Genomic DNA, 12,352 nt, shown 5'->3' on the forward strand with positions numbered 1-12,352 from the left:
GAGTTCATATATCCACAGTTATTACTCAGATATTAAGAAACTTTAGAATTCTTTGTAGGTGGCCTTGTGATTTATATACGTAAGCTGAGAATTTGGAACTCTAAATTCATTTGAAGTTAATGGGAATTTAGTTCTTAACTCCCTTTGGTCTTGATCCAGTTTCACTTGCTTGTCTTGACTCAAATGTAAGAAAAGTGTGACCTTTTGGACTGCTTTGAAGATTGCATTCTTTACTCACAGGATAACCTTTGAAAACCTCACGGAATCTAGGTCAGAATATTGAGCACATAATTTGGGGGTTTGGTTTTGATTTTACATTTTACATTTCCCACAACTCCCTATGCTCCATATTCCATTCATACTGTTGCAAACAGAAAATTAGTTAACAAGGAGCAGCGTGCCAGCACTAGTTGTATTTTTTAATTGTATACATGGCTGATTATTTTTGTAGCTACCTAATATATTCTGAATATTTTTACAATTTAAATAATAACACTTTTAAGTGATGTATTTAAGTGTTGGTACAGTTGTGAAAAGCTAACTGAAGCCTGTTTTTGTGTGTGTGCATTAGAAAAACTGGCTGCAGAAGTGGGGACTTCTTATGGCGTCTACTTTGTGCCAGCATTTTCAGGACTGTATGCACCATACTGGGAACCCAGTGCAAGGGGGTAAGGATCTGACTGAACACTGCATTTGCAGAGGATTTTAATCATTTTGCAAATCTACCACGCTTGTCCTTCCAGGCATGGGAAATTGTTCTTTTTGTTCCTTTGATGTGTCCAGATACATCATTCTCTGTGGTATCTTAAAGAAACTACTGAGTTTCTGTTTCGTATTTAACCTGTTCAAAACAGCAATTGCTACTGGGAGAAAAAGAAGGATTAACCAGCTCAGCTACTCATCCTCCTCACCCCTTCTTACCCCCCTCTGAAAAAAAAAAAGGAGGGGGGAAGGAGGGCAGGGAAAACAATTTCTGGTTCTGAAAGGATTTTCATCTCACTAAAATTAGAAGAGGAGGTCTGCATTCTTGTGAACTGTCAGGTAACAAAAGTAGGAAAGGAAGAATATAGTGCTGATTAGTCGTTTGAGTTCAGTTTCAGGCTACTTAAATCCTTCTGACTTTTTCTCCTTCCCCTTATACCCAGCTTTCTTTCCAGTCTATTGAAAACTCTTTTCTACTCCTTTTTTCCAGCCCCTTTCTGGATAGTTCAGACGTAACTAGCTGTAGCAGTAGCCTTTCATTTGTCTTTTCTGCTGTTGTAAGCTTGCCTACTGTTCCTGGAATCACACGTGCCATGGGAATCACAGAAGCATATAAATTTATATATAAAATAACTTCCCTAAAGTGAGAAAAGAAGTCCTAAAGGATATCTAGTTCCCAAGGTTTCAAGTAGTTTCATCTTCAGAATTTATATGCTTCTTGTACGTAAGTAAAAAGAAGAATCTTTGAGATAGATGTTTTTACCATTTTTCAGATCACAGTGCTTAACTTTTTGTCTGTTAAAAGCTGATCTTTGGAATGGTAACAACTAAAAATGCCCTTTAATATCTTTGAACTTGCATGTATCCATGTATACCAAATACAGCAGCTTTTCTGTGTAGCATACTGCTGTTCCTTGAATGCTGAAATAGGATAAAAGGATGGTTATTTGCTCTGCTGCAGTTCAGAGTACATTGACAGAATTCATCTTACTCGTGGGTAGATTTAGCAGAATTTCCATATCCAAAAACCTCTTTGAAGGTTCAGAAACAATGAATGGCCAGAAAGATTTGAAAACAATTTCAAGCATTTAGAGCACAGCACTGACCCAAACTGTGCTTTTCCATAAGAACTGAAAGCAATAGAGAATTTATTAAGATTATAGTGATAATTAATATTATTTTTAAAGAGAAATCAGTCTCAATTAAACTTTTTTTTTAGGCAGACTAGAATTTGTGGGGGTATTTGTGTGTGCGTATGGGCGAATATACATCCATCTGCATGCAGATTGGCAAAACCAAATTAATTTATGGCACCTTAATTGATTGGAGCCTGAAAGCACCTTTGTAAGGAAAAGGAGAGAGTTTAGATTAAAGAAAAACAAGCTTTTTAATATTAAAAAGGAGTCCTCATACAATGGACTGTATGAGCTTTGAATTAGAAGACCTAGGTCTGAAGTAACAGTGTATGTCTGCTAAGAAGTGTGTCCTAACTTTGTTTTTTTTTCTCTCTCAACAGTATTATCTGTGGCCTTACTCAGTTTACAAATAAAAAACACATCGCCTTTGCTGCACTAGAAGCTGTCTGCTTTCAAACACGAGAGGTAAAGGAAAATTGGGTCCTAAATTCATTGTAAATTAGTATGATAACAGGAACTGTAGCTCTTCAGGAAAAGAAGAGATTTAAAAGATGTAATGAAGTTTAATCATATGCTTTATATTGTACCTCAATGCTATTCTTGTCTTTGCTTATTGCTAATGTTGAAAAATTGTTCCTGTGGATTTATATAAGATTGACTGGTACATTTTTTTGGAGTGGCAATGCTGCCTTTTATCAGCACTTAAAATATGGTGAACATATTTTGTGAATATTTTGAGAGGCAGAACATAGAAATATTAAAATGGCAAGGCCAACGCCATAACTACAAAGTTTCATTGGTGTAGGAGACTACATTTTACATTGTCTGCTGTGACAGAGGTGGCTTATATTGCTTCTGGTACACAAGAACAAAAATGAGTTAAAGTGAGACAACAGCAAACATACCAAGGGAAATCTGTGTTCACTTCCTGCCCATTACATCCTTCACTGCCTTAGCTGGAATCCTGCGACAGCAAACCAAAATTCTCACAGAGGAAATTAATCCCCCAACCAAATCAAAGGGATTGATATCAGTGTGGGCATTTGATTCTTTATATCACCATCTACTCCTCCCTGTGTTTGCATTCAGGGTAAAGTTACAGGGAACTAAACTGACAGTCTGGTTTGTTGTCTGCTTCTCTTTCCTTGTCTGTTCTCCCATCCATTCCCTCTCATGTGACAGCTCAATGAACTTTCCAGCAGAAAATTATCCCTCTTTTTGCTGGGCTATTTTTCCACTGGATTAATGACCTCAGCTGCCTTGCAAAGGAGTGCAGCAAATGTCAGAACGTGAGACAGGGCATGTGGCTGAGAGTAGGAAAAAGGAGAATAAAGCTCTTACACTGATTGAGGGTGAAGTTTACTGTTTGAGCAGATCTAATACTCCCCCATACTTTAGCCAATGTGCTTTTATCACAGTGACAGGAGTGCCTAATCAGGTCTCTGGACACACTTAAATTAACAGATTAAGTCCTATTGGCACAGATAAAATATGTATACATTTTTCAAAGATACATCGTTAGTTCTGTCTTGTCAAAAACAAAGTTCTTCTAATTCCAGTTAAAATGGAAGTCTTCAGGAAATCCCTCAAATTTCACATCCATTGGAGTTCTTGCCTGTTTTATTGTGACATTCTGAGTACTTTATAATTCAAAAAGCTCCTTCCTTATGCAGATAGATGATACTTGTTGTGTTTTTTCTTCCTGAAGGCATTATGGAAAAATAAGCAATTTTTCAGTTCTAAGAGGTGTACAATGCTGTCATTAAACAAAAGTTGCATAATTGCTTTTCATCCAACCTCCATACAATAGAGATAGCAGCAGCCTGGTTATGATTTGTTTTATTCCTTTATCTTCCTTGTTTACAACATTATTTTAATTTAATTTTAATCTCTACTGAGTGCATGATGATCCAACATGCTCTTTCACAGTGACAAACAAAACTAGAGCCTCCAACAGCGCTGAAGTTCTGAATGGTAAAATAGGCAGATAATATGGAGTTGAACAAATGTAAAATGATATATATGAAGGAAATAAGTGGTGGAGAGCAGTGCTAGTGTGCACTGCCAGCAAGCTTTGCTGCTGTGCTATGAGGTCTGTTTTCCTGGTTATTTCTAGTGCAGGCCCATGGACAGATGCTGCCACCGTGAAAACTGGCCTTACTCTTACCTTGTTATTTCTAACCTTTATTTATCCTGTGGCAGTTTCTTTAGTTCCTTTAAAGATGTTGTGGTAAGGGACCTTACTTATTTACTTTCTGGGAATAAGGAGAATCTACTGGACAGTTTGTCTCTATGTAGTTTTTTACTACCTTGCAAGCCTACAAGTTTTTTATTCTTTTTTAAATAGCATGTTGACTTTTCCCAGTAAGGATTGTATAACTGGGTACTTTGTGAGCTACAGAACAGGGCAGAATGTGTTGTAGTTTTGGTCTTTTTTGTGATCTGTGTTGCTTTGTCATTTAAAGCTGAGAAAAACACATCTCCTTTTTATTCAAATAAATTGAAAAATTACAGAGAGAAAATCATTCTGCACTTGTTAATCCCTAACTTGTAAACAGAAATTATGTACTAACCTTACAAAGTGCATATGAGACTTTTAACTGACTGTTTTTACAAAACCCTAGAAAACCCACTATTCTGTATTTAATGGTGCTTGTAGGGTAATGCTGTGGTGTTACCAGTAGCTAAGGTTTGAGGCAAACCTTATGTTTTCAGGAAATCCTCTAAAAAGCATATTGATAAGTATCAGTGAATTAAATGCTCCACTCATAGTTAATTAGCCTTTTTTCAGCTATCGGTTGTGCTCAAAAGAAGGAAACATAGTTTTATAAAAAATTACACTAACAGTTTATTTTTACTGTCTATCTGGTTTAATGTAAAATTCTCAGTTTTCAACAACTAACACAAAATATTTGAAAAGGCTACTCTTTCAAAAGAGTTCAACATTCCTCAGTTCCTACTGAAATGTCTTGTAGGTTGCCAGGTCCATGTTTTAATCTCTCAATTATTTAATGCATCAAATTAGAGGAAGTATCTAAACAACCTAGCTCAGCTAAAGGACTCCATTTATTATTGCTTCTTCCTTTGTTATCTTTAAAAAATGTTGTAGTTGTCATCAGCTTTTCTTCAAAATTCTTCTTCTCAGGCCACACGAGCAGCACATAAGCTACATAGAGAGCATCAGAGAAGGATTCCTACGCTAGGATTTCTGTAATGAATAGATGCATGTGCTGTATAATAAACAAAACTCTATTGTCACTACTTCTGTTTTGCTCTTTCAATATATAGGAGAGGAGAATGATGTACTTAATGCTCTTCAGCAAGTGCTGAAGTATCAGTATTTAACACTCAGAGAGTATTATGTATTTCTCTGCAATTAAGTCGTAATGTATGTTACTCTTACTTAAGATTTTAGATGCCATGAACAAGGACTGTGGGATACCACTAAGTCAGTTACAAGTAGATGGAGGAATGACCAATAACAAAATCCTCATGCAACTCCAAGCAGACATTCTTTGTATTCCAGTAGGTAAGATGAAATTGCAGCTCCTATTTTCTTTTTAAAGCTGCTGAGAGCAGATTGGTTGCCTTGTTCAGTTGTTTTTAGATGGATACATAAATCTTTAGTTCTAATGTCATCAAAGTGACTTTCATTACAAATTGTCATGATCCTCTCTGTGCTTTATTTCAGTAAAGCCATCAATGCCTGAAACTACAGCTTTAGGAGCTGCTATGGCAGCAGGAGCTGCAGAAGGAGTTGGAGTTTGGAGCCTGAATCCTGGAGATTGGACAGCAGTGACATCTGAACGATTTGAACCACAGCTCAACCCAGAGGGTAAAACCTTTTTATGTTATCTGAGTTGCAAACTTATCTTTTGACCAACAAGTCAGGTTTTTTCTTTATTGCAGTCTGACATACTGATATAAAATGAATATTCTATGAATATCCTCAAAAATGTTGAAGATCAAGTTGGTGGTGTTTGGCTTAGAGAAAAGTGCATTTCCATTGCTCTTTTCTGCCCACATTGACCAGTAAGATTGGAGGATGGTTAAAACAATGTAGCTCCATCGAGGAATATGTTGGGGTTTTTTTCTGTTTTCTCTTTCAAAGCAGCTTGGCACTGGGCATTGCAGTCAGTAGCTTTGGATTCATAGCAAGCAAAATCAAAGAAATCTTGAAAATTTTTGATGTGAAAGATGTCTTCTAAGCTCCTGTGCATTTGTGAGTTTTCACAGATGTAGAAAGGACAGACTGACTGTTTTGGGGAGATTCCTTTTTTTGGCTTTAAAAAGCTTACATTAATTAATGGGTTTTAACCAACTATCTTTTTCATCAGTTCCTAAGTGCTTGTAGAGGTGGAAAGTACGTACTTGACATAATTAATCCCTGTGCAAGACAAATGCTTTTTTGTCTTTTCAATTTCTTAATTTTTGGTACATACTTTTGTCTTACAATTTGATTATAATTACTTCTACAATCCCTACTTCAAGACAACATTTTCAACATTGAAGGGTTTCTACACGAATATCAATTGCTTCATTTTGTCCTGCTTGTAAATCTTCTTAATGGTGAACATGCAGAAAATTGATTTTATTTCTTCTTACTGTGCATAACTGTGGAGTTTGGGGTGGAGGTTTTTTAATTCAAAAAAGGATTTTATAATGATTTTTCTGCAAACAAGTGATACTGTGCTAAAGAGTGGAAAACTAATATTGTAGTGTTTGGTTCTTAAATACTTGTGGTTGTATTCCTATGCATTGAGAGGCTTTTCTGTTTGCTGGTTCCTTAATTTCAGAAAGTGAATTTCGGTACGCCAGATGGAAGAAAGCTGTACTGAAATCTATGGGCTGGGAGACAGCTGAAGCTTCTTCAAATGGTAAACCAAAAATTAATGCAGGTTAAGTATTATTAATTAGCCAGTTAGCCTTTTCTGTTCATGCCATCTCTGGACTATTACAGTGATTTAAAGATCATTATTTAAAACCACTGTGGAAACAAAGCAGGAAAATATGTAGTTCTTCCTCTTGAAAGGAGGGCACAAATAATATCTTGTAGGGCTCTAAAAATAGAAAATATGAAATCAAGACTAACTGCAGGTTTTGCAGAGTGGCATTGGCTTACAAAAGAAAAAAAATCTTACCTAGAAGAGATACAGCACAATTCTAAGACATTGTAGGGATTTTGTAAACTGTCTTATACTATAACCTCATGTTTCAAAGGAGAAAAGTTTCATCCTGTGATTTTTCTTGCCATATCTTGCCTTTGTCATTTGCTGTATATTATAGAGGGATTGATATCCACATCAAAATCTATTTGACTCATAAGGCTTAAGAGCAAGAAGTTATCATAAAGTGAAGAATTGCATAGACCTATTGTTCACATGCAGAGAATATAAAAACACTCTTGAGGGACTGAACAAGATCTTTCTTTTGAAGTATAGGGCTTTCTCATCTGTCAGGTTTGAATTAAATTAAAGCTGCAGTCTTCTATGATCTATAATTTGAATTTATATTTGAACACTATTTCAGGATAAGTTTGCAGTCCTTAATCATCCTATAACACATCATTTGTGGGTTTTATCTCTATTTCATTTCCCTTTCATTGGAAAAACTGTTAGAATGAAAAGTATTAAGTAAAGAATCCTCAAAATATAAACTCCTCCCACAATCCAAAAGCTACAGTTGGAGCCCCAAAGCTTCATGAAGTCTCTTTATGCTTGAAAGCTAAAATTTTCCTTTCACCATCCTATATGTTGATTTAAGTATTTTATTTAACACCATGTTTTACAAACAAGTCTGCCAAGGCTACTGGGAAGGGAAACAAGTAATTTAGCATGAGCAACAGGTAATTTAGCATGAGCAACATGAATCACTTCAGAATCATATTCAGTCCATTATGATATGGACTCTGATGCTTCTCCTACTTATATATCTTTATTTCCTCTTGAAGAATAAAAAATTCTGCCTTGAAGAAAGTAAAACTTGATCTTTCCCTTCAGTTCATGTGAAAAGAGACATATTTATCAAAACTTATCTCAGTGATTGTCTGGTTTAACACCTGGGGGGAAAATGTTATTTTCCTTAGTTCTTGCTTTGAAGCTTTGTCTTCTGCTTGCTAGGGAGAGTTAAGATTGAAGAATATTAGAAATGGGCTCAACCTAGATAGTGCTGACAGTAGAATTTAGATTTGAATTCTTACATTGAGAGTGTGTTTTGAATTGTTGTGGGGTTTGTGCATAATTTTTTTAGTTTTTCTGTGAATGTCACTACATTTGTTATCTTTTGCTGTTCATATGATCTTTAACACATATATTGCAATTTATATATATTTCTCTTTTGATTTGCTTGACTGGAAACACCCTCCCCTGGATGACATCAGGTGACACTAGTATCTTCTCTAGTCTGCCTTTGGGTCTTTTTATTATGAGTAGCATGGTAATGTTAATTGGAGCAAAGTACGTCTCAGGTTAGTTATTATTTGATCTAGATCCCTTTAAAACCTGTCTGCACTAGTTTAAGTGTTGGGTTGGGGGGTTTTTGTATTCCATCTGTTTGTTTCCAGCTAAAATTACTGATGCTTTTTGTTGTTCATGCACACGAATGTTTGAGGGTGTGAATCAGACATAATGCACCGAAGGGAGCCAAGTGAAGGCCATTTCAAATTCATCCTCATGTGCCATGAAATTTGTAGTTGTTAGATGCACATGAAACCTTGAACTCTCCCCTCCCTTTGTATCTATGCAGATTGTACAGTTTATAAAAGGGATATAGGTTTGGGCAGCCTAGCAGAGTTTTGCATTGCCTGCATTACAGTGTGCATTGCAGTTAGAATAAGGTTCCATCCTTTATCCTGTATTTCTTCTTGTAATATCTCTAATTATTTTGAGGATCTTGTTTAAATGAAGACTTTTTCTTCTGTGCCCAAAAGGCTTCATGCACCTCTTTGGTTTTTTTGGTCCCCTTGGAACTACTGTATTGTTAGAAATCTTCATCTACTAAATCTATAAAATATTCTTTTTGTACTTTGCTCTTGATGTATAAGTGAATTAATCTTGTCTAGAAGAGGAGACCCTAAAAGGCTTATCTGCAGAACTGGGGAAGGGACTGTGTGCATATGCAATGAAGATGCATCTTCAACTTATTAATATATGATTTATTTTAAAAGAAAATTCTTAATATGGATGACATTGTTATTTACTTATACCAGAAGTAACACATCTCATTAAAATATTCTTAGAGTGAGAAAAAGAAGTTCATATGTTGCTGTCATTTCTTCTTTGTTGTTTCAGAATTTCATTCCAAAGAAAGTATTTTACAGTATAGGCATTGTTGCTGCTTAGTAAGCTGTTTGGGGGTGGTTGTTTGGTTTTCTTTCTTTGTTTTGGTTTTGGTGGGATAGGCAGGGGGTGTTAATTAAACAGACAATTGAGGACTCTAGCATGCTCCTATGATGATGTGTTTCTATTTTGTTTCTACTCATTCAGCCTGAATTAACTATTCAATTGTTATTTTCCTTGCATGAAATGGACTGTCAGAGCTTGTAGGAGAACTAAAATCAAACTAAACAAATGCTAGGCAAAAATCAAACTGAACAAATGAACTCACATTAATTTACTAACTCTGGAATGTATCTGTGAATGAGAAAAATCTAAAAATCTTGATTGTGAAGAATAAAACAAAAACAACTGTGAATAAGTGGGTAAATTTTTAACAAGCACAACAAAGCAACTTGAATATAAATTCCAGGTCAATTTCTTCACCACATGGAGGATACCTAAAATAATATGAAAATCAATGATAAGCGAGGAGATAAGCAACTTAAATTTTGGATTTACTGCTTTTGAAAAACAACTAATCACTAACCTGCATATAAATATCTAAACTTGCACTGCTGGAGCTCATAAGAAAAGATTTCTTTTTCTCCCTTCCTTAAGCTTGTCAATGCCCTTCTGACCCACAAGTGGGAAACATCCCAGCTCACTGTGGCCTTAAGAAACCATTTTGTCCCTGTTTTCAGATAACGGTGACTATCAATATGGTTACTCTTACTATGTATGTATAGTTGCTATATATACACCAACATAATTACTTTATATAATAACATATTGGTTTACTATTTACATGGTAAGCTTTGGGATGGGAGAAGTTGTGAAAAATTTCCTGCTCATATTTGTTTTAAAAATTATGATGTCTTAAAAGAAATAGCAACAGCGATGATATGTACAGGTTGTAGTTTTGCCCAGCTATGTTCTAGGGTAGAATATGATATATAGAATTTCTGTTGCTGATTGGAGCAGGGCTGCTTTCCCCTTAGACAATTTGGTAAATATTGTTTTGCTTTTAAAAGCCAGAACTTGCTGAGCAGATTTTCCTCCTAATTCAGTACAGAAACTCCATTTAATTAATTTGTTACATTCTATCTTTTAATGAAACACTGGAACTCCAACACAGTGTAGTAGGTTTGAGAATTGAATTTAGTGAGGACTGAATTCATCCTTCATGTGCTAAAACAGCAGTAAGTCTTGCATGGCAACAGTCCTGTTGCTGAATGTGTCTCTCTAGGGCAGGGCCATGATTTTATAGCTGCTGAAACACGAAGGAAAAATCTGCTGCGCCAGAATAGAGAACACTAACGTGGCAAAACTCCATTTACAGAACTGCTAAGCTGCCTTTTCATGTGGCATCCGATGACTGAATTTGAAGAACAATACTGTATTCCATTATATCATTTCATAATTCCATCAAAATCCAGTCAATTACTTGTACCTTATTTTATGATCTTCATTCTTCTCTCCCAGGGGAGAAAGGGTCGTTAGTTTGTTTTATTTCACTATTGAAGCAAGCTGTGTATAGCAACTGGAATACTTATGCTAAGATTTTGTTAAGTTTTTCACGCTGGTTTTGGAAGTAGACACCTGAGAGATTTCAATATATTTTATAGCTGTACATTTTTTTTGGTGGGATGAGGGTAGAGTTACCTATAAGGATCCTATATTTTATTAGACTCAAGTTTAAATAAATGCCTTTTCGTACTTCAATTGGCATCTCTCAAGTGAGATATAGCAGGGATTGGCTATATATGGGATCTTATGTGACATCCTTTGACTTTATTTTCACAGAATGAAATGTCAGTGCTGATCGTAATACTGTATTCTTCCGGCTTACATACCCTGTGGGGGTATTTTTAATATTTTGTTTGTCCTTTTTAATTTCTTATGTTGTGATAGTTACTGCCAAATTGCATACTGATTTACATATAGGGATAACTATGCAGTTCTGCAAGATAATTGCAATAATATTTCCCAAATTTCTGGAAGCTGAGCTCTTATTCAGAAGAAAATATGCTTAGATTGCCTTTCTTCGATTCTTCTACTTGTTAAAAATTTACCCATCTTAATCGTGTGGTCTCTGCTCTCCTGCTGTGTTCACATCCCACACACTTAAGCACTGGCTTATTTGGTGTCACAAGACACATCTAACTTATAATTGCAGTAATTGAAAACAAAAGTTGGTTTTACTGAATTCCTCTTACAGCTCAGCTGTGTTATAAAGTATTGTTAACGTTTTAGAGTAAATTCTATGTTCCTAATGCATGCTTTTTCTTTTTTAAGATAAATGAGACTACTTAGTGGACATGACGGATGCAGCTGATTTTTTTGTCGCGGTTTGTTTTGTTGTCGGAAGAGATTCTACCATCAACGTGATTATGCTACTTGTGTGGTTCAATATATTCATGAATCCACCTGTCACCAGTCTCTGAGTAACCTTCCAGTGGTGCACTGAAAATTCAGTCTTCAGCCCTTCATTACTCTGTTCCCTTCCCCATCAACTCCAACTGCACTGGAGGCCTTTGCGTGGAGTATCACACGTCATCCTCTAAAATTTCACAAGCCCAAGGTTTGTTTGAGAAAGTGGTATAACAAAAACCTACAGTCTCCGAGGTAGTGATGGCAGATGTTTAGCTGCCCCTTTCCGGGGTTTGGTACTTTATGCAACACACTGCAGAAAGTTAATGATGCACTATAGAACTTTGTAAACATCTTACAATTCTTCCTGCTGCTCTGAATTTTCATAGGTCTATGGTTGCCAGAGATGTTTTATTGTAGTGGCCACTGGTCTGAAACACCTTCAGTGGTACAAACCTTTGAAACACTAGCCCAGAATGGCTAACCAGTAGCACATGGTCCCACTGGTTTGGCAATGAATAGGTTGCTGATATGGCCCACAGAGTACTGTTGAAGTGTTCAACCACAAAGTTTAAAAGTTCAGTTTAGCCTCTGCCACATTTACCCATGATAAGTATTTAAGACTCAAAGTCATGTAGTTGTACCTTTAAAGAGATGGGAGTAAAGAGGTGTTTTGTTTAAGGCCATGTTTCGTCTTCATCTAGTTTAGAAAGACAAGTTTGACTCAGCATGATACGTGATAGGACAGCTGCTTGGTCCTCACCAACTGGGAACTCTTAAAGCTACTCTGTACAATGCACTTTTCTTGACCAATACTGCACATATTCT

The 12,352-nt window shown here is 36.0% G+C and overlaps 1 protein-coding gene across 2 annotated transcripts in view; it reads left to right on the forward strand.

The window, feature by feature from the left end:
* GK (glycerol kinase) overlaps positions 1-11,587 on the forward strand; it is a 32,367-nt gene extending 20,780 nt beyond the window's left edge. Inside the window, exons 14-19 of one of the 2 annotated variants that reach the window (XM_027724437.2) lie at positions 572-668; positions 2,219-2,303; positions 5,247-5,367; positions 5,530-5,673; positions 6,635-6,715; positions 8,218-8,324. In XM_027724437.2, the coding sequence (XP_027580238.2) occupies positions 572-668; positions 2,219-2,303; positions 5,247-5,367; positions 5,530-5,673; positions 6,635-6,715; positions 8,218-8,309 (620 nt within the window). In that variant the 3' untranslated portion in view covers positions 8,310-8,324. Of the gene's footprint in view, positions 1-571; positions 669-2,218; positions 2,304-5,246; positions 5,368-5,529; positions 5,674-6,634; positions 6,716-8,217; positions 8,325-11,449 lie in introns of those variants that run through there. The other variant, XM_039382817.1, reaches the window with a different exon arrangement.
* The last annotated feature ends 765 nt before the right edge of the window (positions 11,588-12,352 follow it).

The sequence above is a fragment of the Pipra filicauda genome, unplaced genomic scaffold (genome assembly GCF_003945595.2).
Source record: "Pipra filicauda isolate LSUMZ 115617 unplaced genomic scaffold, ASM394559v2 scaffold284_size963001_pilon, whole genome shotgun sequence".
NCBI lineage: Eukaryota > Metazoa > Chordata > Aves > Passeriformes > Pipridae > Pipra > Pipra filicauda.